The sequence below is a fragment of the Tachysurus vachellii genome, chromosome 10 (genome assembly GCF_030014155.1).
Source record: "Tachysurus vachellii isolate PV-2020 chromosome 10, HZAU_Pvac_v1, whole genome shotgun sequence".
Taxonomy (NCBI): Eukaryota; Metazoa; Chordata; class Actinopteri; order Siluriformes; family Bagridae; genus Tachysurus; species Tachysurus vachellii.
Genome location: NC_083469.1, coordinates 18,648,935 through 18,673,811, shown reverse-complemented (window position 1 = coordinate 18,673,811; position 24,877 = coordinate 18,648,935). Strand labels below are relative to the sequence as shown.

At 36.7% G+C, this 24,877-nt stretch overlaps 1 protein-coding gene across 3 annotated transcripts in view; it reads right to left on the bottom strand.

Moving 5' to 3' along the window:
• Positions 1-11,066: 11,066 nt before the first annotated feature.
• eml1 (EMAP like 1) overlaps positions 11,067-24,877 on the bottom strand; it is a 40,572-nt gene continuing 26,761 nt past the window's right edge. For 2 of the 3 annotated variants that reach the window (XM_060880096.1, XM_060880095.1), the window contains exons 4-22: positions 24,088-24,116; positions 23,049-23,075; positions 20,825-20,954; positions 19,423-19,572; positions 18,701-18,770; positions 17,052-17,162; positions 16,868-16,963; positions 16,567-16,701; positions 16,353-16,452; positions 15,859-16,010; positions 15,557-15,682; positions 14,834-14,965; positions 14,609-14,676; positions 14,217-14,305; positions 13,985-14,082; positions 13,258-13,345; positions 12,992-13,087; positions 12,609-12,739; positions 11,067-12,507 (exon numbers count right to left, since the gene is read on the bottom strand). In XM_060880096.1, coding sequence (XP_060736079.1) covers positions 12,382-12,507; positions 12,609-12,739; positions 12,992-13,087; positions 13,258-13,345; positions 13,985-14,082; positions 14,217-14,305; positions 14,609-14,676; positions 14,834-14,965; positions 15,557-15,682; positions 15,859-16,010; positions 16,353-16,452; positions 16,567-16,701; positions 16,868-16,963; positions 17,052-17,162; positions 18,701-18,770; positions 19,423-19,572; positions 20,825-20,954; positions 23,049-23,075; positions 24,088-24,116 — 1,954 coding nt within the window. In that variant the 3' untranslated portion in view covers positions 11,067-12,381. The remainder of the gene's footprint in view (positions 12,508-12,608; positions 12,740-12,991; positions 13,088-13,257; positions 13,346-13,984; positions 14,083-14,216; positions 14,306-14,608; positions 14,677-14,833; positions 14,966-15,556; positions 15,683-15,858; positions 16,011-16,352; positions 16,453-16,566; positions 16,702-16,867; positions 16,964-17,051; positions 17,163-18,700; positions 18,771-19,422; positions 19,573-20,824; positions 20,955-23,048; positions 23,076-24,087; positions 24,117-24,877) is intronic. The other variant, XM_060880097.1, reaches the window with a different exon arrangement.

The following is a 24,877-nucleotide window of genomic DNA, read 5'->3' as shown; positions in this document are numbered from 1 at the left end:
TCGAAGGGAGCGAATCTGAACCGTAAAACACTGGCTCCTAGTGGCAACAACGAGGTACTGCAACGTCTGAGTTATAAGGTGTGGCGATTATTCTTTTTGTCCCGTAGGATAACTTCTTCATTTAAAGGCATGGTAGCTGATTATATTTATTTTATTACACCAAAATGAATCTGATACAGTTTTATTATTATTGTTATTATTTTTGTTTTTAAAAAGCCAGTTAGCTTAGACTGGCTGACCTTCTGTCTTTACTGCAATGCGCATGCGCGTCAGTTTGACTGGGCGTCACGCAGGGTAGGCGGCGCCCCCTTTGTTGCGAGATCAATATTAAAGCTCTACCGTATGCTGTGATGTAGATTCATAGTTCAGCACGTGCTCAACAATCATAAATAGTTACAAGGGTAAAAAAAATTGCAATAATCATTTTCAGCTGTAGCTAATTCGTTTGTACAGGCAGGTTGCATGCTAATTTTTCCCTTAAAAATATTCAAGCTAAATAATAAAATAATAAAGGTGTTCCCTGCTGAAAAATTCATCTTGGCCTGAGCATCCAAAACAAAGGTCAAACTGGTACAGCACAAAGTGTTTTCCAGCTTGCTTGTTACTTAAATGAAGTGAATATACTGTACAATATATGTTTCAGATTTTCCAAATTCCTATATATTTGTATAAATGAATATTTTTATATTTTGATATTTCTATATTGTAGCTTTAGTAGCGACGTTTAGTAGCAGCATTTAGTAGCAGCGTTTAGTAAAATCTGTTTACTTCAGCACCAGTTTGACCACCTTGGCCTGAGTAATGGAAGCTTGCAGCTAGTCAGACTATGCTGGATTTTTAACAGGGTTAGCATTCAGACCTCTAAAAATACTCAGTGAGCATCAACTGCGCAGAGATATCCATGGCCCGATTTAAACTAGCCCATAAAAAGATTATTATCTGTTCACCTTTATATAGCCCATAACCAATCAGGCGCCCTTCTGTATAGTTGGAGTAAATAACAGTAGCAGTGCATAAAAATGGCATTTAGAATTCCACATACAGCTGGAAAGATGATTCGACCGATTACCAAATAACAGCATGGAAGAGGTTTGACAATTAATATTTTGAAATATGAGTAAAAATTAAAAACTTGAGACAACAAACAGTTTAAAGAGGCCAAACAGTGGGTGTCTGAATAAAAGGTACATGTGTAAGTGGGCATTGACAAGTATAGACATTTATTTAGAATTGCTAAGTTCCTAGAATGCACAGACATAAAAATGAAAACAGAACCAAACAATCACATGTTAATAAAAAACTGTATGTCATGAGCTTCACAAAGATAAACTTTGTATCTTAAGTCAGTGTGCAAAGATACATAACTTTGTGTAATCACATCAGTCAGATGTGTCTATTTTTTTTAGCATACTTCATTACATCTGAAATTGGATTTATGTTGGAGGAAACCAAACAATGCTTCAACTCACGTCTGCTGCCAATGTGGGAGATCTATAATGGTATGGGCAGCCATCTCTTGGAAGTCATTAGGTCCAGTGAATGCTTTTCAGAGTTGTATAGGAGCCAACAAATACGAGGCCATTTTCCAGGACCATATGCACCCTATGGTGCAAACACTCTTCCCTGATGATGTACTGCAGTAAATATTTAAAGCTTGATTAGCAGCAGGATGAAGTCAGCCTTCTTCTATGGGCCCCAGTTATAAATTAATACTTGTTTCAACATAATTTTTGATGAGATGTTCTGGAGCACAGACTGCAAAGCAGATATCCACCACCTTCATCACTCACAGTACTGGAATACTTTCGTCTAAAACTACAGTCTAACATCCCAATACAAACTATTTAGGTTTATGTGACAGCATTCCAAGAAGGATTAAAGCTATTCTGGAAGCAAAGGCTGACCCTGATTAAGGATAAGGTTCTTACTATTAATATACAGATGTGGGGTCTCATTTATAAAACTGTGCATAGGATCCCTACTAAAAGTTTACGTACGCCCAAAAGCCAAAAATGGCGTACACCAAAAAATATTTCGATTTATAAAACCGTGTGTACACACTCCTCTAAGCAATATTCCCTTTATAAATCACAGATCACCCGCAGATGTGCGTACGTGAACCAGCCTCATATCCCGCCCTGTACACGCCCATTTTTAACCATAAATAGTCAATGCAAATCACTGCGTGGGCACGAGAGTGGACCTCGTTATAATGAGTTTGCTCTGCGGGTTTAAAAATGGGGTGAGGAGCCAGCGTCTCAGGGGTAGCCACTGTCGCCTGCAGGTTATAATTATATTAAAAGCAACATTGTTATAATTATATTAAAAAAAAAATTGTTACAGTTTCTACTTTTTATGTTTCAAGATAAAGGAATCATGTGTTGAACCAGGCCAGCGTGCCACAATGTTTGTGAGGGTCATGTTGGAGTCACATATGATTTGCACATTAATAGAATGCACATGCTTTCTATTAACATAAGCAAATTCATTTTCAGATGGTGCCCTTATAGCAGCATGAGCGCAGTCAATTGTGCCGATTACATTTGGGAAACCAGACATTGCAGCAAATTGCATTTTAATTTCGGCCTGTTCTCGCACAGTGTAGGGGAACCTGAAGTATCGACTACCCATATTAAGTATACCATTCTTAGCGACAGATATTATGGCACTCAGGGATGGCTGTGATATACCAGACCTACAGGGTGAGATGATAGATTCCAATAGAATTATTTCATATACAAAAAGGTCTTAGAGACAAAGTGGAGGATTACTTATAGTTTTTTTATATAAATAATTTACCGGTGGGGGCATGGTGGCTTAGTGGTTAGCACATTCGCCTCACACCTCCAGGGTCGGGGTTCGATTCCAGCCTCCGCCTTGTGTGTGTGGAGTTTGCATGTTCTCCCCGTGCCTCGGGGGTTTCCTCCGGGTACTCCGATTTCCTCCCCCGGTCCAAAGACATGCATGGTAGGTTGACTGGCATCTCTGGAAAATTGTCCACTTCCGTCCAGGGTGTATCCTGCCTTGATGCCCAATGACGCCTGAGAAAGGCACAGGCTCCCCGTGACCCAAGGTAGTTCAGATAAGCGGTAGAAAATGAATGAATGAATGAATGAATGAAATAATTTACCTGTCTGGAAACTTTCCCGCTGGAAACATCCGGTTGCCAAGAACCCCAGAGTGGTGAGGACTTGTATTTGGACTGGGATAGCATGGTTCTGGCGTGTTGCCCTCTCTAATACTGGACCCAATTCAGCACATAGATCCAAGAGCACAGCTCTAGGGAATCTAATTCGGCTAATTAGCCAGTCATCATCATGGCCAGGAAATCATCATGGTCCCTGAAAACTCGTTCTCTCCTTATTCTCTCCTCGTTCTCCCATTGGCGTAATCCTCAACAGTGCCATCATGAAGCATTACATACCCAGGTCACTGGAGGATTTATATGTTTCTAGCAATTAGACTGATCGTTAACACCTAAAAATCACAGAATTAATTTGTGGGCGAAAATTTAAGACGAAAATGTTATAGTGAACACATGCTTCTTCATGACGGTTTTGTAATGAACACCGTAATAGTTAGAACTGATGATGAGTAGCGATTGTGCTTCATGACTGTATTTGCAGACTTTGAAATTTTATGATATATGTACATTAAGGAAAATATTTCGTTTTTACACTGTGTTCTGCAGTTCTCTAATAAAAGGGTATTTCATGCTATTCTGTATCACATGTAGTCGCGCCATCTCCTCCTGCACTCCCGTTGTGGACAATGTGACTGTAAGGCAGCGCTGATTATTAGTATTATTATTTTTTTAAATACATTTTGAATTACGTTTGGATTTTACTAGATGTATGTAGCCTAAAACAATCGGCACAAACAACACTGTTGGATTTAATCTCATTAATCACAATTTCATGATAATGTGAATATAACGTATGAAATGGAGTGAAAATTAAATGTCATTACTTCTTATAATCGTTCTTCTCACATTTATTTTCTACAATCTAACTTCAGTTCACGACCTCACCATCTGTGTCGCCAATTCCCATTGTCTCCAGAATTTGCGTACGCACAGCTCAAAGTTTGCTTAAAGGTGCGCACATTCTCCCGTCAAGTTTGTTTCTTATAGATCACAACCTTTGCGTGGGAACTGGCGTACATACGTTTCCAGCCCCGTTTTGTGCGTACGCACGCTTTATAAATGAGAAACGTGGACATGCGCGTCTCGGAGAGAAGAGTGCAGCGAGGACTTCCAGCATTCTGGGGCAGTCTATCGAAAGGGGGTCAAATGTTCGGCGCAGGAAATACAAAACCTGTAGAGGGCAGTCGTGTTTCATGTAGGCTGAAGAGTCGACAATGTGTTATTTTCTTTTGCCGGTTACATAAACAGTCACATATTATTCATCCAAATCCGACTCAAACGCGCATCATGTGTCATTTTTTTCTGTGCACTTAGAAGAGATGTGATGTATAACTGAGTCGTGCGACTATCTCCGCTGTCACGGCTGGCTTTTTGGTACCGCTCGATGCATCTTTGGATTTCCTCATGCAACGTGCGGTGTGTTACGGAAAAACTGCTTCTGTTGGTTTGTTGATGGTAAAAACAAATGAGATCTTGGTGCCAACTTTGGGGTTATTAGCGATAGTTTATCAGTATTGCAGCAAAAGGTTTGTTTTGTATTTCCAAATCGCTTTTAAATCTGAATAAAGAGTGTTATTTGGTGTAATTAGTGGTTTGTTTTTTATATATTATGGTGTAGAGAGGATATGGCAAACAGCTCATCCTGAATGAAATCCCTCATCAGGGCCGTGCACAGACATTTTGAGGGGCAGTGGCCTAAACCAAAAAAAGGGGCACTAAGGGGGTGGTTGCTTGTTAACGCAAATTATCCAGTTATTACAAAATGTACAATTAAAAGAGAAGATAGCACACGCTCAAATACATTTTAGACTTTATTGTAGATGTTTTGATAGAACATAATTACACAGCATTGCTAATGCTTTTAATCCATGTTTGCAGTGTTGAACTGCCTTTAGCAGCCTCCCTTCGCTCTTTCTCTCTCTGTCTCTGTCTTCTTTTTTGAGAATGCATTGTTTTTTTTTTTTGCGGGGGGTGGGGTGTCTACAAAGTGTGCTAACAACAGAAAATGTAGTTGTTTGTATTAGATCTGATCGAGAGTACAATAATTTGATTAGACAAACAGCTAATTCTAAGAACGTGAATATGTTGTACAAGTTGTTAGCACTAGTAGAAGACCAAGAGCAAAACATTCAACCACTGTCTTGCATAGCCTACCTGTTAATGCGACAGCTTTCGTGAACCCATGAACTTTCGTGTCGTGTTCAGTCCTAGTTTCAAGAGAGCGCCGCAGACACATACTGTGAGTGATGCTGCGCTTGCGTCGTGCAAATCGAGCTGAAAAACCTGGAGCGGATTGCCGGAATCAGCGGAATGCTTTGAGCGGAGGGGAACAGGGGCACCTCAGTCGATGAGGGCAGAGGGGCAGTGGCTCTGGCCACCCGGCCACCCCCCTGTGCACGGCCCTGTCCCTCATTCCATATCTAAAGCATTTTGAGCGCAATATAAATGTATCTTATCGTTATTCTTATTATATATGAATAATAAGCTCACTAATTGTCCGTAGTGTGTGATTGCGTGAGTGAATGAGAGTGTGTGTGTGTGTGTGTGCCCTGCGATGGGTTGGCACTCCGTCCAGGGTGTATCCTGCCTTGATGCCCGATGACGCCTGAGATAGGCACAGGCTCCCCGTGACCCGAGGTACTTCGGATAAGCGGTAGAAGATGAATGAATGAATGAATGAATAATAAGCTCACTCACTCACTCACTCACTCATTTTCTACCGCTTATCCGATGAATAATAAGCTAATTTATTTAATCTATTTAAGCTACATTTAAACAAAAAAATTGTTTAAAAAATGTTTTTATAATTTTTTTGTTTAAATGTAGCTTAAATAAATTGATTGCGACCACTTACCTGAAAAAAATTGAGTAAATTGAATGAATCATTTTTTCAGTGTGTGTTGTAAGATCTGTAAAGTGTTATCAGTCAATAAATATCTGTTATAGTTTTCTATATCGTGTTTAAGTCATTATTTATATATTTTATAAAATACAATGTTAAACACATGATTTTTAGTCTGATTATTTTCATTGAGCATATCGCAATATAGAGGTTGTTCTTATGTAGTTATGTACTAATTTAGCATTTTTTGTCTGATTATTTGCCATTGAGGCTCGTGTCCATGTGTGCACGTGTAAAATAAAATATGAATTATTAAAAAATAAAATATGCATTATTGATGTCTCCCCACAGTCTTTATTTTAGCTGCTTCATAACATTTAGCCTTGATAGACCACTGACACAACCCCCAATACTAATCGATCTCCTCTCAGGGATTCAAAAGAAAACTGTTTTTTCCTGTTTTCACCATGTTGTGGGGTGACTGCAGTTACTTTGTTTAAATGCTATTTACCTGCTAACTTAAAGGGTATTTCAGATGAATGTTTACAACTTATAAAAGATGGGTTGATATTGCATAACTTAATTTGACATATGTTGATATAACCAACTTAAATTTACAGCAATAAATGGAAAGTTTTACGTAATCAACAAATGGTTAATACAAAGCACAAGCTTTTTCCTGGCATGTAATCTAATCTAATAGGCTACCAAAATACAACAATAACACAATTAAAAAGCTTTTATTTGTTGAAAATGGTCATACAAGTAGACAGACTATTAAAGCATTAAAAATACTGTACAGCTACATTCCAGTATGTCCACCATGACTCTTCACTACAACTGGAAGAACTTTAAACAATCTGTTGATGTACTTGTTGCATGCCTTTTCTGTAAGTACCTCAAACCAGAATTTGTCTATGGCAGCAATTAACTCAGATTTTGAGTTTGGTTTTGCTTCTTTCCGAATATAATCTTTCAAAGCATGCCACACCATCTCAATGGGATTCATATCCGGGGATTCTGGTGAAGTCCTTACCCAGTTAATACCCTCTGCGGCAATGACTCTGCTTGCAGCAGTGTGCTTCAGATCATTGTCTTGGAAAAAACGGTGGTGGACTCCGAAGGTTTCCCGAATATATGGGGAAGCAGTTTCTTTAATAATAGCTTCTTCGAAGAAAGTACGATCCATAATCCCATCAAAGATTGCGATAGGTCCTGGTCCAAATCTGGATATTGCTCCCCAAACATGAACTTTTAGAGGATTCTTTGGCTTTGGTTTAAACACACGTCTTCCTGTATTACGAAATGACATGGAGGCAAAGCGATCCAAGGCCACAGTTGTTTCATCCGTAAATAATTACATCGTTAAATGTCTCATTCTCTGCAATCCATTTTTGCGCTTGCTCAAGTCGCTTCTCTTTATTTTTATCTCTGATCATGTGACAGTGATAAATTTTACCATACCTCCACCCAAGTCTTTGCCTGACCCTGCGGATTGAGCGCTCACTGATGTCCACTGCTTTGTCACGCCATAGGTGTTTTTTCACAGATCTTGCCGCCATTTCATCGTTTTCGCTAGTTATGGTCTTTATGGCTGCGACAATGTCCCTAAAAACATGAAAGCAAAACATGAAATACATATTCGACAACGGACACAACAAGCATGTGTCATAGTAGAGTTAGTGATAGCACGGAGAGGTAACTTACTGAGTAATTTTGCGAGGTTTGCGTTTGTTGGTTGTTCGTTCTTTGTAATGTCTTCTGATGGTGCCCAGTGTTGTGTATACACCGACAGAATTCAGATGGCGGTGTATTTCCCGAGTTGATTTTCCAGCAGATCTCATCACCCTGATGTCTTTGGAATGAAGCTTGCTTATCTTGGTCATTTTGTGGTCACAGTGTTAGTAGGGGCGTGGAATAAGTGAGAATGGAAAATGATTTGGCATTTAAGAGCCTTCTACCGCGGCATTCGGCAATTCGTGCCGCAGCGTACCGCAGCTTTCTGCACTTCTGATCGGGGGGACTATCTTAGCAATCACCTTAATGTGTTTCGCTTCACAGAATATCCACCAGGTGGCGCATAAGAACACTGTTTCTCTTAAACACTCAAAGGTTTTTTAAGATTGTATAATATGTTTATATTATTAATTTACAGTTAAAAATTTTAGATTTTTTTATTTTACTTCACATTACATCAGAATTGTGAGAAAACATCCACAATAAAATATAATTATAAAGACGTATGAAACACCGTTGGCTATGGGATTTTTTAAATGAACCTTTGTTCTTCTTCTTATTATTATTATATGTTGCCTACATTTACTCAAATAATAGCAATGTAAAATATAAAGGAAATCACAGTTCAAGTTAGGCATAACATAACATAAGTGACATTAAGAGATTTTATTAAGTTACTTTAATCATTTATTTTAGAGATATTTATAGAAATATCTCTAAAAGCATTTATTTTAGAGATATTTATCTTATATCATTTTTACAGTGGTACATTACGATCTTACTTTTTTTTAATTACGGCTGCAAATCAACATTATCCGCGTGAAACATTATAAACGTGATGATCATCTGCCGACTCAACTGTTTCATAACGTCCTCTACAGAGAGTCTGCTTTATTTACGGCTAAACGTTTTTGTTCTGTACTTTTTTACCCGCATATATTTCTACATATTTTCGACCAAAAAAACACGCACGATATAATGTAAGTTGTTATGGGTAGCAGATAAGCTTTTTCTGAAATGATGAAAAAAAAATCTAAATGACTAAAAAATGATCTCTCCAGCTTAATTTAGACTAGATCATGATTCATTTGTTTTCATACTTACACGTTAATTTATCTACTTATATATTATTGAAAATGCCCTATATTAATATGTATTTATTATTATTCAAAAAATATATATTTAGCTGTAATATAATGTAGTTTGTGTTCATTTTTTCTCATAAGGGAAAAGACACGTATCTGTTTTCTACCTGCGACCCAAATTTTAAAACCACTGTATGACAGCTGTTTATGATAATCAAAAAACAAACAGTATATCTGTTGTATTAATTTGTCATATTTTCATTTTTGTTTCTTTGTTCTGATTATATCACTGACTGTTTAAAATATTTACCAAAAGGGCATTTGTTTTGAAAAAGAGAAAAAAGGTACAAAGATGATTTATTTGCATGTGTCTATTTAACTCGATCAATTACATTTTTTGTAATTTTTAAATATAAGTATTTTCATAAAATTAGTTTTTACATTTTTTTCTGAATGATTCACAAATTACAATGTCATAAAACATTTATTTTATTAACCCTTTCCAACCGTTTACCATTCACCATTTGTTTCAACGTTGTATCATACAAGTTAAAAAAGATTACAGCATTTTAAAAAAGAGGAAGTGTTAGCCAGTGTTAAAGGAGGAAAGGATCATTTTTAATAACATATTTGCTTTTTGGTAGTATATGTTTGATTTAGTACACAAGTTAATTTTGAGGAGGAAACTAGCAAAATTAGTTCAGCTTTTTGAATGTGAGGAATTGTGACAGAAATACTTCTATTAGAACCAAAAACAGCTAGAAACAAGTGTTGTGATTAGATAATAACATCATCACCCATAATAACTCATATAAAGCAGTAAAAGACTTTAGTATGGTTATTGATATCTCTAATTTGTTGCTCAGGTAGATAATGTGTCTTTCTTTCAGAAATTCTGCCAAGATAATTCATATAACGTCACTACAAGATGCAGAAAAACTAGTTCACACTGTTGTCACCTCTAGGTTGGGCTATTTTAATACCTTGTTGTCTGGATGTTCCAGTAGGTACACAAATGAGCTCTAGTTAGGCCACAATGCAACAGTTCTTATTAGAATCATAGTCAGATTTGACTTCTAACTTATCCAGACTATTTGTTTTTATCTATAATAAACAAGATGATAGCAAAGCTTTTTCTTATAAAGTCTTACAATTATGGAACATCCTTTCAATTATTTTGAATTAAACAGTCTCAGTGTTTAAGTTTAGGCTGTTTAGTCAAGCCTTTTGTTAATAGTTTTCTTTTTGGCTTGCTTAATAGGGACCAACCTAAATGTACATGTGAATATCTGTAAATCTGCTTTGTGATAATATCCACAAAATACAAAAAATTGTTCAAATGATGATATTCAGAGGGAGGCATGGTGGCTTAATGGTTAGCACGTTCGCCTCACACCTCCAGGGTCGGGGTTCGATTCCCACCTCCGCCTTGTGTGTGTGGAGTTTGCATGTTCTCCCCGTGCCTCGGGGGTTTCCTCCGGGTACTCCGGTTTCCTCCCCTGGTCCAAAGACATGCATGGTAGGTTGATTGGCATCTCTAAAAAAATTGTCCGTAGTGTGTGATTGCGTGAGTGAATGAGAGTGTATGTGTGCCCTGCGATGGGTTGGCACTTCCGTCCAGGGTGTATCCTGCCTTGATGCCAAATGACGCTTGAGATAGGCACAGGCTCCCCGTGACCCGAGAATAGTTCGGATAAGCAGTAGAAAATGAATGAATGAATGAATGAATGAATGATAATGAGTTGCACGCGAGTCCTGGATAGCTAGTAAACAATCATACTTTCATGTAGTTGTAAGCATAGTAAGCTTAAAGGGGATGTAGCCTAGTGGTTAAGGCATTGGACTACTGTTTGGAAGGTCATGAGTTCAAATCCCAGGTCCACCAAGCTGCCACTGCTGGGTCCCCGAGAAATGCCCTTAACCCTCAATTGCTCAGTTGTATAAATTGAAATAAAAATGTAAGTCACTCTGGATAAGGGTGCCTGCTAAACATCAGAAATGTAAAGTACAGACAAATTGTATGAATTCTGTGCTTGTTTGCTTTTCTTTCTTTATTTTCACCCGCTATGCTGGTCTTAGCTATTTGTTTTCAGCAGGGTAAACTAAGCTTGTTACTGGATTTAACACACAGGTCACATAGGGCCATGGTGTATTCCTGCTCTAGAAATCACATGATGCAGTTCTGTTTCTATCTATGCATATGTCTTTATAAAATATTACAGTTGATTTAGCCAAAAGATTTAAAAATAAATCATGATAGATTTGAATGAATTTAATATGAGTGATTGAAGGTGATAATGTTTAGAATGATGCCAGATTTTTACATTTTATTAAACATTCTGTAATCATTGTTACCTGTTCATACAAGCCAGATACACGCCTAATACCATCCTGGCTACTGATTCGTTCATTTGTAATGTTCAATTCCATCCCTCAATGTTAAAAAACAAAATCTGAAATCACAATTTGCCATTGTGCTACAGACCAATCAGTTGGCAAATCAAAATCTGAATGAAAAATGCTTAAAGAATACAGCCAACCAACTATGTGCATGCTAAATTTATTTTTAATATACAAACTACAGTCATTAAAAACCCTGATGAGTTTCTCATTCTCTTTCAGTGCAAAAGAAATGAAGCATGTTTATAGTTATTAAGCAGTGGAGAGAGTTCATCATAGAGTATTTAAAAAGAATTACATTGCATTGATAGATTTGTTGGTTTTAATAAAAAGTAATGTTAGTACTGTTTAATCTAGTCAACATGGTAACACTTTTCTCGCAGAGACAAGAGAAATGAATCGAATATCATGTATTGCATAAGAATTGAACCCCTCCCAGAACTTTACCACATTTTGTAGTGTTATACTGTACCCTGGGAAATAATAAAATTATATCCCATAAATACTTAAGGAATGCAGTTTCATTAACTTGCAGTTAATTAAGACACTTCATTAAGTCTTATTAAAGCACACTTATTAAAAAATGAGGAGACTAGCACCCTAACTATGACCTATTAGCTGTAGTGTTGTCTAAAAGGGATTTCATGCATTATTTTGGTATAAATGTGGGGTTATTTCGATCACAGTGCCATTGCTGTGTTTGGTAAATTCATGCTGTTTCTTTAATATACACAATGTCTCTTCAAAAGAAGAGTGAAAGCTGAGATCAGTTCAGGAAGTTCTGAGACAATCATTCTGTACATTCGCACTAAAATTCAATCACAGAGGAGTGGCTGCAATACTTATTGAGGCCAGAAGGTGGGGTCATATACCATGTCTGCTGTAACAGTTTCAACGTAAATTTGTCAGCTTTGGCATCACAAAATGCATTACATGGAAAAAAGTTATTCATGCTCATCACTTCAAGGTAATTTTGTGGGTTGAGTTTGCAGAATGTCCTCCTCATGGCTGATGAGACAGTAAGCATATTTTGTGTTTTAGCACATAGCAAACAATAGCTTAACATGCCCGCCTCACCTAATTATACATGGTATGCCTTCAAATGACTGCCACTCCTTCATTTCAATCTGGAATTTTCCCAATCCATTTCCACATACATAGTCAGTAGTTGTTTATATGACACGCCACTGCATTACACTCATGTCCTTTCCTCCAGTGGACACCAAGTGGCTGTCATCAAACAGGAAGTTAACATTGGTGACATGACTGCTGTGACCGCCATAGACATGACTAGGAGCCTGAGGAGAGAGAGTAAAAAAAAACAAGTAAGGTATATATTATTTTCTTTAACATGTATACAATTTACAAAAATGTTATAAAACACATTCTAATTGCTTACTCTGGATTGAGAGCAGGGGAAAGAGAAAAGGTGCACTTTTCCAAAATCATCCCCCGTGGCGAGAAGTCTCTTCTCATTGGAACTGCACACTGCATTAATATCTGTCCCATCAGAGCCATCTGGCCACAAACCTGAGGAACAGCACAAAACAAATCACCTATCCAAGAACTAATAATCAGCAAAGTAATCCATATTAATCCATAAAGTCATCCATATCAATCCATATTCAATTATGCAAAACAACATGAAACGGTACTGGCATTTTAATGATTTTAAAACTCATTTTAAAAACACATTAAGCACTTTTACTATTGTCTTCAATGAAACCTATTTCACGGATATTTGACCAACCGTATTATTACACATTACTGCCTGAATCTCACCAAACACATGAAAGCCCAGTGTGCAGGTAAAGGTGGCCCATGGGATATCTCGGGTAGTTTCCACACTCACTACTTGTTTACACACAGAGGGGATCCCTGGACAAACAACCACATTACACATTACAGTGACTGACATTTTATCCATTTCAATAATTTCTACAAATTGTCATAATGAGGTTTTGTACAAAAGACAGAGCTCATACAGTTTCAGCAGATGTGTACCTCACTGCTATTAACTGATTAATGCTAAATTTAGCAGTACTCACAGTAAAGGATCTCATAATCTCCAGAGTTGGACACCAGGTACTGAGAGTCTATAGACCAGTCTAGATGAGTAATGAAACTGGAATGACCCTACAAGAGACAAACAGCAATAAAATCTTCACTAACCTGCTTTCTAAATGATTATTTACCATAATAAAAAATCCACCCTGAACAATTTGCAAAGCAATATTAAAATTTATGTGTGATTTTCAAACATATTGAAAATGTATTTCTGTAATGAAATTACAAATTGACTTTTATTTAAAGGTTTTTACTTTTGTGGTCAATTTTAAGTCCACCAATCGACTAACGATAATGGTGCAAGCTAATTTATCTGTACCTAAAGAGAGCAGTGAAGGAGAGCTTTAGTCCTCTGTCCATCTCTCACCTCCTCATCTATACACTGTACTCAAAGAGAAGTTTTCCAAAACTTTATCTTTCAAGCTACTACTACTCAGCAGCAACAAACAAATGAGCACCACTGCTAAATACAACATAATAATTTTAACATACACATTTATTTAATGTATTTCAGGATTATTATTGTTACATGGGGTTTGTTCTGTAAAGAATTTGTGGAAATACTGTATATTGCTGTTTTGTGAGATTAGAAGAACAAATGAATGCGAATTCTGATCTAAATTTATAATAAAATTTATTTAACATAACTTATCTCTAAATATCTTAAGATGCTTTTACAAAAAAAGAACATACTTTACAAAAACTTACAGAGCATTTTCCCACTCGACTGTACTTCCTGCCATTCTCAGCTACAGCATAAATGTAGATGTAATTGTCATGTGACCCAATGGCAAGGAAATTGCCATCTGAAAGACAAAATATTCAATCCAGCATCATGTAAGTGTCATGTGCACTGATGCTCTGTAAATGTCTCTGTATTAATTACTTAAAAAAGGGGGAATTGGAAAATAATTATAGTGGCTATCAGAAGAACACTGACCTGGAGCAAAACGCATAACTGAGAGCTGTTCATTCCCATCTGTATGGACTGTGACTAGATCCTTAGTTTCTGTATCCAGTACAAGCCACCTGTCCATACAATTACAACAGAAGAACAGACCATATAAAGCTCTGCATGCTGAAGAGCTTGGGGCATTTTCAAAGACAATTGCTATTAGGCTCGCTTTTTGATATGTTGATTACTGTTTCATGAATATTAATAGTTTTAAAATATATCTGTACAAGGAATCCAGAGTAGTCTATTTTCTACATATTAAATTTGCATAATAATGATGTGTTTGCGGTCTTCCAGATATTAGACAATTAGAAATATGCCAGAACAGTAATGACGTGTCAGAGACCACATTGCTGTGAAGGGACAGCCTCTCTCACCTGCCTGTCTGTGTTCCTATGGCAACAATTGCCCCAGAGGGATGGAAGCCGGCAGACTGAGCAGCATCCTATCCACATAAACACAAACACAAGGCCTTAATCATACACACAGAGATAAACTTAGACGTACGTATTTATGTGTGATGCTTACTGACATTTTGGTTACTTTGTACAGTTACTATATTTTAAACTACTAAATTAGTTAATTCTATGGATTCATCTCACCTCCAGGGTCTTGGTCCAGAGTGGCTGATGGGATGCTGAGTGCCACAGACAGACCTGTTTATCATGGCCACAGGTTAGGAACTGCAGCTTTAGCGGGTGCACAGCTAAGCCCCATAACTCATCAGTATGACCCTAAAAAACAATCATAGACACACGTTTTAACTAGTATTTAAGGTTTTGAGATATATCAATGTTTCACACTTTTGACAATTAATAATCACAGCTGGATTCTGTAGAACTGCTGCTGTAATCATTAAGTACTGCTCATACTCATCTTTTCAACACACTTAGTGCAGTTTGACTTTATATTATACAGTTGTGTTAGAGAAATGTTTTACAATCCCACTCATTTGATGTGACCTACAAGAGGACAGGTTCCTATTTTGAGTGCAGTTCCTCTTCAGGCTCATTCCTTATTTTGGTTGAGGGGGGGGGTTTCCTCACCACATTCACCTCTGCCATGCATTTTATAATTTATATTTAATTAGGAGAGCCAGTGTTCATTAAACATAATATAATGAAAAATGTAAAAAAAGGAGGCATTTTCACCTAGTTAACAAGAATACTGCCTTTGTACTTAGCAGTGAATCACAAAGTAACATGAACGAAGTAATTAAATAAAATAGCTTACTAAATAGACCTTTATCTCTAAAGTCAAAGTTGTCTATATCTGTATCTTTCAGTATTCTTTCAGTATCTATATCTATATCTTTCAGTATTCACCTGTATAATGGAGGTGAATTCACCATTCAGATTGCCAAGCAAGATGTAGTTTTTGGTTGTTCCAATGAGAATAGTTTCTCCTTTCCCCTCAGCAATGGTGCGAATAGGCCCATACACTTCAGGAACCTAAGAAGAATAACATACAGTGACAGAAAACTAATATTACTAGTTATTAGTCTAGTGGGTGATTTTATGTAATTCACTTTATATAGGAACACTAAATATAAACATAGCACATTACATTATATTTAAATGTTAAGTATTTGATAATCTTTTATTGATGGGACATAACAGTGTCTCACCTCCACCCTATGAATCTTCTGGTAGTTTCCATCCCATGATGTGAGCTTACGGTCTTTCCCACCCGAAACCAATGTGCCATCTCTCAACATGCACAGAGCAAACACGCTGCTTTCATGTGCACCCTGAATGGCCAAACTAATGCGATTAGAGCCTTCAAGACAGACACAGAGCAGTGAACCACATTAGCAAGCATTAACCCCACTCTCTGGAAGGTCACAAACAATAAGCATATGAGGGATCTGCTCAGCAAAGCAGCACTGATTGAAAATCCTTACCAGCTGTAATCAAATTGTGTGGATGCAGCTGTTACTCTCTGTTACAGTTTGCAAAGCTCAAAGCAGAATGCTAAGAATATTTTACTACCACAGACATATTTATGAAATATTCATAATGTGTGTATGGAATGGTTACAGTATGCATTATGTTTGATCTAATATCCTTTGAATCAGTCATACTTTCATCATGTCCACAATTTTACCACTGAATTATTTACCTTTGCCCCACACGAGTATATTTCCACTGGAGTCACCAGTGATAGCTTCACCATTTTCTGAAAAAGTCACACACAAGACAAACTTGGGCTTCTCTTGTTTCTGCAAGAAAACATAAATATGGCTTTGTATTACTTACAAAAGTAATAAAACAGACTTACAAGAGTCTGTTTAAACAGTCTACCCATAAAAATATACAGTAATCTGTAATTTTACCTCAAACAAACCCTGTTTTTTTAGAAGGGAGCCTTTTTCTAGTGACCAAAAGCAAAGGTGGGACTTCCCACATGTTAAAATTATGTTTGCATCTGTTGGATGGAAATCAGCAGCGAAAATGGACTCATTGGAGCACTGCAATAAGAAGTGCAGAAAAATTGTGAGTAGCAGTGGACCTGAAAACTAAAATTAGATAATTTAAATAAACAAAAATAAACTGTTAACAATATGCTTTCACAAGACTTTCACATGTCACAGTGGCTATTTAAAATTGTTGTTGATGTGTCCTAAAATGACATACTTTAACTTCAGCAAGTCTCTCATCTCGTTGCCAGTCCCATACTGAAAGGACATGATCGTTGGAGTCATCTACTACACACAGCCAGCTGCCACCGTTCTAAATCGTTAAAATATAAACACAAAGTTATAAGTATAATGCTTTATCATGAATGGATGTATATAAACATGTAAAATATGTCTTTTACCGATTTAGAGAAGGAGAGGCACACAAGACCCCTGTCAAAAAAGCCAGCTCCAAGAACATGAAGTGTGTTTAGGCTCACAGAGTCCCAAACACGGACATGAGGCGCTAACTGCTGCAAAAAAAAATTACGGATTATTATCACTGAACTGCAAACACACAGAAAAGATTTTGAAATCCATACATTCCACAATCCGCAATCATTCAGTTGCTATGTCAGTGAGTTTTCAGAAGCATCCTGACTTCTTTGTTATGTTACACTTGGCCCTTAGATTGTGTATGGTATTTGAGGAAAGACTCACTAATTCTCCAGGAAAGCTTACCACATGCTTACATGGAAATAATGACTAAATCTCAATGACCGTGATGGCAGTATAAAACAAAATTCTTTAACCTGGAATGTATTCAGAAGTGCAGTTATTTGTGAGATTTCACACTTTGGGTAAATTATCCAATACCACAAATACATTTTCATGTCCCTTTCAATGGTGCTTGGAGTTGGCATTAATGTGTGGCAAGCTTACCACGTGGCAGTGAATGTGGGTACTTGGCGCATGGGCCTACCTCATTCTTCATCATTGAGGGAGAGCAGCAGCTCCTAGACTGTTTTGTTTGTTAAACCAGTGCTAAATGTCAACTGACAGAACTCATTGTTTGCCTTAAGGTCATGCTGCCATGACACAAAAGATGTTGCTCTTGAGTTTGACCAACCCAGCACTAGTCACACACGCACACACCCAAGCATAGAGATATCGTTTTGGTGGAAGCGACATTTCTAATCTTACAAAGCTCACATTTCTAAGCTTGGTTGTATTGCAAACATCTCAAAACCATATGTTTAGTGCGGTATTCCAGATTATTTGGATGGATGAAAATGTCATCTGTAAATGAACAATATAAGGTTTATTAGCTAGCCTTAAAGGCATTACCCAGAATTATTAGTCTCGGGAATTAACGTTTTCATTAATTCCCTCTTGGATAGTTTTAGGGTTCCACGCACCACAAAGGTTTAAAATGGTAAAATATTTTAGCACTAAGCTGTGGGTGCAATTGGCTAAAGATGGCTAATTGTGTGATTATGACATCCACAAAACCAGTTTTTTTTTCGACAGATGCAAAACAAACAGACCAATCAGTAAAAAAATAAAATAAATAAATAAATAAATAAGAGACTCCTGGAAGAATAGAGTGAAACTCAAGTTCAAAATACACTATAAAAAAGTGCTTGCATTTAAACAAACATGCATGTGAAAACATTTTAAAGGCTCTGAAAGCTGTTGGTGTCTGAGGTATGTAAATGGGCAGCCAAATATACAGGCAGAGGTCTCATGTAAACCATGAATCTATTTGATTTATGTACACAGATGTACAGATATTTCCAGCTGTACCCACTGTATGTTGTATAATTTTAGTTCAATGCTACACTGTCTGCATTAGACAACATTTGAACCTTTAGCATTCTGATGTTCTCATGTTCTTTGTAGCATATTATTTACAATTTTCTATTTAAAATGACATTTAGTGTTTTTCATGTCTTTTGTCTCTACAAGAAAGGCACTTAAAGCAAAGATAAATCATTCCAGTGACAGAATTAATTGTGGACATCCTTCAAGGGAGTTGTGTCAGACTCTGTGATGGTATGTACTTTCTTACTTTGCCATCCGTGGTGGTTCCAGCCACTTGTCCTGTTGCTATGGTGATTTTATCAGGATGGACAGCTAGGCTTCAGGGAACACGAGGGAGACCAAAAGGACAGTAGTTAACATTGTTGAACAAGAAAGAAATGCACATAACAAGGACTGCTACAACAGGGATAATATGATAAGATTTGATATCTTCATTGGGCATTTATTTTGGCCTACATACAAATCAAGGTTATCTTATAGAACACAAAGTATTAGTTGCAACATAATCTTTGGAACCGTCTTACTGTAATAAACATCTGTAATAAACAAGATACAAATCAATTTACACAGGTCTATGCAGTATATAATTAACAGTCCACAGTGTTATTGAGTTAAGATCCTAAAGGTTCCCTGTTAGGGAGAGCTGAGCAAAGATATAATCAGTAAATATGCCACACAAAAAATGAACAGAACCCATATAAATGTTAACTACCAATGTTAGCATACAATTTAAACAAATCACAATGAATCATGGTGTTGCATAGTGTTACTATATTCATTTAGACAATTTTGACAGCAGATTTAAAAGCTGTTCCTTAATATAGAAATTATAGTGTGGTCAACACTGCCACATTTTTGTTAAAGGTTTGGATTCAACAGTATTTTTTTTTTTTTTATCATAAATTTCCATAAAATTCCCGGTTAAACCAGGTTTTTAGGTTTTGCCAAAGTTTGAAGTTTTTCTCTTACCATTTGATGTCATCAGTATGCCCAGTGTAGTGTCTTTGCAGCTGTTCGTCTACGTTGTACAACACCACCACAGAGGCAATAAAATAAACTGTCTCTCCAGTGGGGAGCAGGTAGAGATTGGACCGACAGTCACGGCCCCTGTAGCCATAACTGACTTTTGGTTAAGAACAAAAGCAAAACTCCAATGTGATGTGGAGCTAAATCCACAAGAGATGTCTCTTTAAAAGTGTGTAATCCATTATGTTGTGAACTGCCTGATGAATCATGAGCAAGAAGAGAACAGACCTACAGCAACACTGACAGGCTGCAGCAGTGAAGATTAAATGCCAGTGGTAGCCGACACACTGAAAACTAGATTACTTGGTCTTTCATGTAGACACTACAAGGAAGAAAATAACTAAATAATAAATCATGTTAAAAGATCATAGCTTCACATACAAGTAATCCTAGAACACAAGTTGATTTCCCCTTGAGGCGTATCATGACCTCTATGCTAAAACAGAGCTGCATAATACATTACATATAATGTACCTCATAACTATATCACTGATTTGGAAATCAGAGCAACTGCAGGCAGTGAAACTTTGTTATATCCCTCATGAAAACAGATTTCCACATGTAAAAGATTACAAAAACACCCTCCTGTTAAAGGTGATGTATATTGGTAATTAAAAATCTTTCATTTCACTGACATGCTATATAGGTTAGGGTGCAACATTCTTCACGATTCATAAAAGCAGCCGAGTTATGCATAAATACATCCTTGAAGAATTATTTTCTGTTTCCTGGTTTTTGATCAGAAGAGCAATTTCCATTTGATCAAGATACCATTTCACTTGGTGCACTAAAAAAAATATAAATACTTCAGTAAATGTCTAAAGGAAAAACTTACATTATGTCAAATGATGTTTATATAAATATATATATAATATATATTCAAATGTAATTAAATGGAGTTATTAACTAACCATAGATTGGGAGAAAGGCCTCCATCTTCTTCATATAAATTTCTCGCTCTCCCATTCTCTGCTCATGTTTCATTTACTGTAGGTCTTTCTGACTCATTCGTTCTTTCATTTATTCATTCATTTATTTTCTCTATCCTGGTCAGGGTTGCAGTGTATCAAGAGCTTGTGTGAATATAACCTTAAGATTAACCTTAACCCAGTTTCTTACATGGAATTACAGTATGTATATGCACAACCATAACCAGTCCATGTCCTGTTCAGAGGTAGTTCATTCACTTGGAACCATCATGTAATATTATTCTAGTGAGTCAAATTGAGTCTATTCATCTTTACAGATGAACAGTTATAAACTGGATACAGGTTAGAACCAAGTGACTAATAACATTTCGCTGTATTTGTTCACATTAAAGGTGGGCAGAAATGCAAAAGGATACACCCAGTCTAACTTCAGTTTTTTGGGAGGCAGATCAGCTTTTTCTTCTAGGCAGTATGTGTCCAACAGCTCTTTTGGCATGTACATAGTGATAGGTCTTCCTTTCAAATACATTTTGACATACCCTTCATCTAAAAAAAAAAAAAGCAAAGAATTTTCAGAACAACAAATTATATAACATGACCTTGGTATTATATGGTGTATATTCTAACTCCTATACACTCCTCATATGTAGAGAGAACCTTATAATGCTAAAAATACATCTACACTGGAAGTCTGAATTTATGTAAAGATATGGATTAATATTTCTATAAAATTTTAACGACATAAATAATCATAAAGCCATTAAAATGTATTTGCTTTATAAACCAATGTAAATGTTAAGCAAGGATAAAACGAATGAATGAAAAGGAATAGTTTAAAGAAAATGAAAAAAGAAAGCTATTTTCATTTCATTTTAGTTTTTAGCTATTATTCATTTTTATTGCGTGAAACAGGTGCAGTTTCTTCACGTTCAACATCTTAATAGATACAAATTTAAAGAAAACAGATCTGCAAGCAAAGCAAATGAGAGAAAACATACGTCAAAAGCAGACATAAACAAAACTGTTCAACATATAAGAGACAAAAGATAAGTGTCAAAAATGACAAGTGACATGCAGAAAAACAGACAAAACAACTCAACAGAAAATCACCAAAAATAAACTATAAAAGAGTATGAGAGAAGATGAAAAACAACAACCAAAAAAATCTAAGCTGTTGTAAAAAAAAGTGAACACTAATTCTGTAATCAGTGCTATATCTGATATTAGTGGCAAGTTTGAAAATATTGGCTGGGGGATTTGTTGGGGCTTCTGTAACTTCTTGTGTCTGATGGAGAGTCACTAGAAGGAGAATGACATTTCTTGAGTGGGGAAGTAAATGGTACAACCATTCTGCCCCTGGAATGAGTTGGCTTGCTGGATGAGATCTTGACCTCTGGGGAAGAGTGTGTTGAGCATAAGGACACATCTGAATTGCAGAGCTCAGCGGACGTTGTCCTTATATCTGGATGATGCAGGAAGATCTGCACGGTCACTAGGTGAAGTGAATGGATTGGGGAAATGGCAGAGAAGTTTGATGGAGTATAAAAAAAACTATTATTTTCTGTATCCTCCGACTTGACCACATCCAACACAACAGGACTGTTACAGAATAAACTACTGGATCACAGACCAGTGTGGAAAAGAGGTATTTAGCAACTAAGAATTTAAATTGAGCATCATTTGTCTTGTTAAGGGTAATGTAGGGCAAGCAAACGCACCAGTGACATGGTGACTCATTCACAGATGTGGACAAAACTCTCACTGCATATAAATCTGCTTCTCACATGATAAGAAGATTCAAAGACATTTCATAAGGTAATAAAATTGTAATGTCTCTAAAGGATTGATAGAACAATTAGAGGTGCGTGGAGTGAAAGCTCTACTCATATTGCCAGAAAGCCTTTGAGTGTGCTGCTGGGTAACTGCAGGAGAATGTGCGCTCCTGTGGTGCATGTGAATAATACGCATTGAGGGCTGTGAGCAAACACACAGTGTGCCTCAAGCAGGTTAACAGGCAATCAACCACAGGCTGAACAACACTCTCGGTGCATGTTAGGGAGAGTGCTCATTAGTCGATTGGGAAGGATTGCACTTTGGGGGTCTGTTACACACACATCCATCAGATCAACCCGTGACTTTACATCAAACATGGATCTGTTGCATTCTGTGCCATTCTAAGCTAGGCCAGGCTGTTCTTAGACAGTCTACTGAAGTGCATGTCCTGTAGAATAAAAAAGGACTTGATTAAACTCCAGCCAGTGTTCTCTTTTCCTAGAGTAATGCTTCTTAATCCTTGATGTTATGTAGCCGAGCACTGCACTGTTTCATGGTTTTCTGGTTTCAAAACACCTTATCACAATAGAAAACCTTTCAAAGATTTAATATAATATGGTAAAGCTAGAAAAACACTTAACAGTGTAGAGTAATGCTACCGTTAAATTAATATCTTTTCTGTCTTTAGTATATATCTTTTACTAAGAATGGTGTACATAACACCATTAAAAGGTACAGAAAGCTACAATTTAGTACTCTTTTCTCAGAGAGTGTACTGAAAGTTCATAATGGATGTCTTACAGCTTAAGGATGACACAGTGCCCACAGAGCCATTTGGGTAAGCAAGGGTTGATAATCAGGGCCTACCTTTGCAGTGTGTCACGCGTCGCATCCCTTAGTGAGTGTACACAGACAGAGACAGAGACTGTGTGAGAAGGATCTTTACAAAGGGAGGGAGATAGAGAGATCCTGGCTCATCGGCTCCTAGACCGTTCTTAATTACTCTACAAGGCCCTTTGGGAAAACATCTCTTTGGACCTGTGCTCTAGATAACAAATCACTTATGTTAATCTGCTGCTGTGTTAATTCACTTAACATCTGGAGTGCTTGGTGTGATGATTGCAATTAATCAGAAATTAATGCATGGCATTTGCTGTCCCATGTCTCAGGTAGTGTAGTTGTATATATTAAATCAAATGATTATGATGTTCTCACTTATACCATAGGGACATTATGTGGTTTTGTGGGCTGTCTTTAAATCTAAAGTAAGCATTTATAATGTGAATGACCTACTGTATGTGTATTAGTTGCATAGTTATTAGTTACTGCGTATAAAAAGCAAATAATCACTGACTTCCTGTTTAAGCTTAATAAATAAAATAAAAAATACAAAACAAATACAAAGTATGTTGTACATGATGTTAACTGATGGGTTAAATGGGTTATTGATGATAGATGTGTTTGTGATTAGATGATTGGATAAAATGCGTCATTCCCCAACACACAGAAAATCCTAGCCGTTTAAACCAGAATAGGGGTCTCATAAATCATACAAGTGGAAGGGTTCATATTTCATAAAAACAAACAAACAAACAAACAAACAAACAAAATTATTTTGGCTTTAAATCCGAACACAGATTTGTACAGTACTGTACAGATGTGTTTACTTGGCTTATTAAACAGATGCAGATTAAGATTGTGGCATTGCATTAAACCCCTAGAAAAGACGATTTACTGCAGGTACACACCCTTTAATAATCACTACTTTTATATTTAATTTAAGCTCTCATTTACCTGGAATTTCTTGCCACAGCCAGATTTTCATGCAACTATTACTCTCCAGTCATGGCTCATAATTTTAAAACTTAGAATGACAGTGAAAAACACTGCAGCATGTGTCACTTACCAGCACAGAACACAGGCTCCTTCTGTTTACTGCAGGGTGTGAGAGAGAAGACTTGTAATCCAAATAAAGTGCATGAGCAGCATTAACCAGAGAGTGACATTTATATCAGGACTGTAAAACTAAAAATCAGTTTATTATATACAGAACCTAGGACTTTATCTTAGGACTTTAGGACTATATTTTCAGTAGTTATGCTATACTTTGTTCCACTGGAATGAAGAGATCCAAACTTTTTCCAACATGACAATGATCTTGTGCGAAAGGTGAGGATGACATCATTTGCCAAAGTTGATGAAGAAGGTACCTTAACAGAGCACTAAACTCACTCACTATTTCCTTGACCATTTGGAAAATTGACTGCACACTAGGTTTAATCTTAGAAAAGAGTGCTGCACTGCACTATAATTTATTCTGTTTAGTCACTCTTGCCACATCCCTAGATATTTATTATATAAAATAGTGTCTAGCATCTTCTACAGTAGATTGATATGAGTATATACCACAGTTCCTTCTAACAGCCAGACCACATACTTTGTGCATGTAGGAAATGCAGAAGGTACCAGGAGGCAGAAAAAAGTAGTCCAGGCCACGGGATTAATGTACTTGTGACACCACTGTGTAAGGATTACATTGTGTAATATTTAAATATGTAATATTTAAACAAACATAAAAAAGCCTATAGTCTTTAACTGTGAATATAATAGCCTGAGTACCTAAACGAAGCGCAAGAACTAGCAATTTGTCCATCCCTGTGTTAACTGGCTTTTAATCCCTGTTTCATTTAAGCAAA